Source organism: Poromitra crassiceps (assembly GCF_964638095.1).
Source record: "Poromitra crassiceps genome assembly, chromosome: 13".
NCBI lineage: Eukaryota > Metazoa > Chordata > Actinopteri > Beryciformes > Melamphaidae > Poromitra > Poromitra crassiceps.
In genome coordinates, this window is record NC_139644.1 from 8,467,501 (window position 1) to 8,472,347 (window position 4,847).

The 4,847-nt window shown below is 46.9% G+C and overlaps 1 protein-coding gene across 1 annotated transcript; it reads right to left on the reverse strand.

The window, feature by feature from the left end:
• Positions 1-207: 207 nt before the first annotated feature.
• Positions 208-2,240, reverse strand: LOC310787909 (uncharacterized protein; the record flags this gene model as incomplete). The annotated part of the gene is made up of 4 exons (XM_083649363.1): positions 208-239; positions 354-533; positions 1,369-1,494; positions 1,811-2,240. 4 exons carry the CDS (start codon positions 2,238-2,240, stop codon positions 208-210), a joined length of 768 nt encoding a protein of 255 aa, XP_083505489.1.
• Between the last annotated feature and the right edge of the window lie 2,607 nt (positions 2,241-4,847).

Consider the following 4,847-nt stretch of genomic DNA (forward strand, 5'->3'; position numbering starts at 1 on the left):
AATATTGTGCCTTTTGGACGAGCATTTTGCGGCGATAGAGGCAGCCATACTGTTTCCGGTCTACCGGCTGGCAGGGAGGCAAAGATCGTATTGAAGGTAGGAGCGAGGCTCTTATCCTTTTTGGACAACAGTGCTCCAGCCATGATGTTGTAGTGGAACGAGGTATAAGCCTTCTTCTTACCAATAGACGAACTTTGGCGCAAATGATTAGACTGGTGACGTAGCGCTTTGGGTTTCCACTGTACACCAGGATGTACACAGGCAGAAAACTGACTGGAGTGGGGCTTTAACACCTGAGTCCAGCAAAGAAGCAAACAGATTAAGACATTTGTTTTTTAAAACCTCAGACTCACGTTTCATAACGTCGTTGGTGCTGATGTTAAGAATGAGGTTTTGAAGGTTGGGGTGCTTAGCCATGATGGTGGGGAGCATGCGCTGTAGAGCCTCAACACGAGCCCCCTGGAAGCAGAGAGTCCTTGACGGGCCAGCAGATCGGGGCGAGGGGTCCTGGTGGGTCTGCTCCACCAGGGTAGCTGGTTGGGCCGGTGCAGCAGGACCCAGGGCCGAGGAGACAATCACAGGAGGATGGATGTTAGTGGATGGGGAAATGAGCCAAACTAAACAATCAAAGTACACGTCAGATCTTTTTTTTCCAAATGTGGTTTCTATAATTTTTCGTAGTTCTTGGCATGCTAATGTATGTCCAAGTGCTAATTCTTCTGATCAGTTTGTTTTTAAGTAGTTATTTTAGGATATAAAAAGGAGTGATTGACAGCTGTGGCAGCCAGTCTCAAGCCGTCACTGCTGGTCCCCTCATAGACCAGACGCTGCTTGATGTGTGATCATGGGACTGCAATAAAAAGGACATGGTTTGAAGAAAGGTGGGCGAGGAAATAACGTTGGTTGGGGACTGAAGTGGTAAGTTCAGAAAATGTGTTTTATTACTCCAGCTAACGTTATCGGTTTTAACGGGTGCAAGCCTGTTCATAGCAACGCAGTAAAACAGGCTGTGTTAGATTGCACAAGTGCTAGCCTTTCACAGTCGGCATAATGTTTACGGTAATACTAATAACCGATAATAACGTTAGCTGGAATAACGCAAAATAATTTTTTTCTGAACTTATCAGATTGTCCAACTTCCCCGAAACGTCACTTTTTTTGTGGTCAAATAAATATTTGGGAGCAGCTGCCAGTGTGCGGATTCTATTTTTATTACAACTCCCGGGTGTAACATGGGAGTTGTAACATGAATACCCGTCCCTGTGTGACTGGCCATTTATTCTCTGTAAAGCCCTCTGAGACATGCTTGTGAATTAGAGCTATACAAATAAACTTGACTAGACAGACAGACAGACGGACACAGCTCACCAGGCCTTGCTCTCTTCTTGTGGTGCTGCAGTTCGTCGGCATGAGCCTTCTCCTGGTGTTTCATCATGTTCTTCACGCTGGCAAACAAGTTGCCACACAGCAGGCACCTCACCCCGGGGCTCCCCTCTGCACAAACACACAGTGACAGTCAGCATGCTCTACCTCCACACAGTGACAGTCAGCATGCTCTACCTCCACACAGTGACAGTCAGCATGCTCTACCTCCACTCAGTGACAGTCAGCATGCTCTACCTCCACTACCTCCACACAGTGACAGTCAGCATGCTCTACCTCCACACAGTGACAGTCAGCATGCTCTACCTCCACTACCTCCACACAGTGACAGTCAGCATGCTCTACCTCCACTCATGGGCCATTTGGAGCTTCCCAGGGTCGAGGACAGCTCAACATGAGAACATGAGACTAAAAGCAAAAGACTGACCTGCAGGGTTGGTGATGGTGGTGGGAACCCCTTGCAGCTGGTGCATCTGCAGTCCTGAGCCGCTGAGTGTGTTGACATTGATGGTCTGGAGGCCTGGAATCTGCACTGTGTTGACAGCCACCCCTCCAGCTGTGGTAGCTCCCTGAGCCTGGCCCAGCTGGGGAAGAGACTGCCTTGGGTCCAGTGTGGTCTGCGCTCCTGCCGGGCTCTGGAGCTGGACGGTCTGCCAGCTCACCTGGCCGTTGGGGCCTACAGTTGGGTACAGTTGGGTGAAATGCAGCTGCTGACCAGCCACTGTCTGAATGTTGGGTTTCACACCTGATAAGGTGGAGAGCACCTGCTGACCCAGCTGCTGCCGTCCCTGACTGCCTGCAGCAGCTGCTGTTGGTGACAGCATCTGTCTGTTCTTGCCTGTGTCTCCTCCTGTCATCACCGCTGATGAGTCTGTGGGGACGGTGTTGGTGCCTGAGGATGCTTGGATGCTGACAACTTGCCAGTGGAGGTCAGAACGCCTTGGTTCAGGTCCAGCTGGTGTGGTTGATGTTGGTCAGCAGGTGAGTCATTCTCTGCTGGGGTCTCGATTCGACTGCATGTGGCTGCAAAGTGTAAAATGTACAATGTAATGTAAATGTAAAATGTACCTTATGAGCCACGCACAATGTTGTTATCCAATGATAGGGACCAAGAGTATCCAAAAATATTACGTAGTTTTACAATAGCGAGCCCTTATTCACATGCCAGAGCCGGTTTAAGCTATAAAAAAATAAACAGTGCAGTACACCCTCCCAGGCAACCACTGAGCTCGCAACCGATACATCCGGCGCTGTGGAGCAGTTGAAACCAGAAATAACACAGCCGAAGAAGACTGTTTTTGGGATACTCTTGGTCCCTATTGATTGATATTGATTTATAACGTGTATGTCGCTTGAGACCATTCCAACCGATAAGTGCAGTTGATTGAGGACTTGCTACGGCGAGACTGACAGTCTGAAGAATGAGTCTCGCGTTGAGGCTATTCTGTCTACTGCTTGCAGTTGCTCACCACTACAGAAACATAGTTACCGTGAGGGTTGTGGGGGGGAAACTTTTAACGTTCACCAACCTGCTCTGTGTAACGTTTAGTCACAACGAGAAGCTTCCTACAGCCGCAGTTTGTCGTTGCTTCACCAACGCTCTCAGCTTCTGGACTTTTACACAGGAACTTTTCCTCCTGAACTATGAACTAGCATCCTCCGTTAGCATCACAGAGCTCCGTTAGCCTAGCGCCACCACAGCTAAACAAAGCATCAAACATAATCTGAGTCCATGAGAGAGAGGAGAGCTGCTTCCTCTCGGAGCTAAACGGACCCTCGGCTGCAGGTTATATCCATTAGTCTCCTTTTGCTCATACAGAGTTGTAAACTACTTTTGAAAGGGAGGAAATCGACAAATACTAAAGCATGCTCGATCAACTAGGTCGCCATCTTCCGTGATGTCACAAATCGCCCCTCCCCCTACACCTTTCGCTTCAGTGTTGCCAGATATCCCCCCCTCACTGCACGGAGTGTACGCACGCACGCACACACACACACACACGCACGCACGCACACACACAGAAAAACAAGCCCAAGGTCGCTTATAACTATCGGACTTGGCAACGTCCGTTCGCTTCCCGCATGTTTGGTACATGCTCTGCCGGTGATTGGTTGGATTTAGACATGCGAAGTGATGATTGGTTAAGGTTAGGGTCAGAGGTTAAGGTCCCGCCCCGACGTTGCACAAGATGGCGTCCGGTGTGTGCAAGCGTTCAAGAGCGGGGCTTTATCCATTATCTTTCCCTTTCAAAAGCCTAGTTTACAACTTTAACTAAGCAAAAGAAGACTATATAACGTTATGGAAGACGTGGATGTAAGCTGGAACCGAGACTCCGTTTAGCTCTGAGAGGAGAAGAAGCTCCCCTCTCGTGGACTCGGATGATGGTTTAGCTGTGAAGCTAGATAGTCCAGAAGCTGAGAGCGCTGGTGAAGCAGCGACTGTAGCTGTTGAAGAGATCGGGCTGTTTGAAATAACAATAGCAGTACGAGGAGGAAGCTTGTTCAAAAGAGGAGATTGACCAAATACGAAAGCTGCTCGACGCTGTTAATCCTGAAGTGCGTTTACCCGGAGCAGGTTAGTGAACAAAATGTTACTTTACTTTGACATTACTCTCACACATGTTGTGATATTCATAGTGTGTTTGGGCCTACATGAGCAGGTGGGCCAAAGAAAAACGATCATTAAATATAATACTAGTCTAGTGCCTCTGGTTTCTCGGCAGCCCGCTGCTCAGGGGCGGTTTTAGCATCAGAGTTTTGGGTGGGCTCAGCCCACCCAAAGGTCATGGACCACTGAATCCCTAGGGGGGTCCGGGGGCATGCCCCCCCGGAAGAAAATTTTGTACAGTTTCAAGTAAAAATGGATCAAACTGGTGCACTTTGAGATCAAAATGAAGAGACTAGATCTATGAAGAACTACACACATCAATATCTTCTTTACCGTTCTGTGGTTTTACAGCAATGAAAAAATAATTGTTTCCCTATATATACTATATATATTCTGCATACAGGTTACTATAGGGTAGAATTATGCTTGCATAAATAATACCAAAATCACTTCAGGGGAGTTTCAAGTAAAGTAACATTTTGCTTTGTAGGCAAAACAAAAGTAAAATTAAATCAAAAGGGAACTTCCTAACTTATTGGCTGGAATAATATTCCGACAAGATAATAATATACTGTAAGCACTAAAGCAGGAGTTTGCAGTCAACTAGTTGAAATTAATATGTGGCAGTATTTGTGGGGGTCAAAATCTATGTAGGGTGTACCACCACAAATAGATCAGTGTATGGGAAACACTGAAAATTGTGTGACTAGAAAGACACCAATAAATCTGAGAAAATGTACTTTAATTTTGAACAACAGCACTACAACGGTGGCATTACAAATGGTATTATGAAATTATTGTGTGAAAAAACAAGAATGCCACTTTTTTCATGAACTTTAAGCAGAAAATTAAAAAA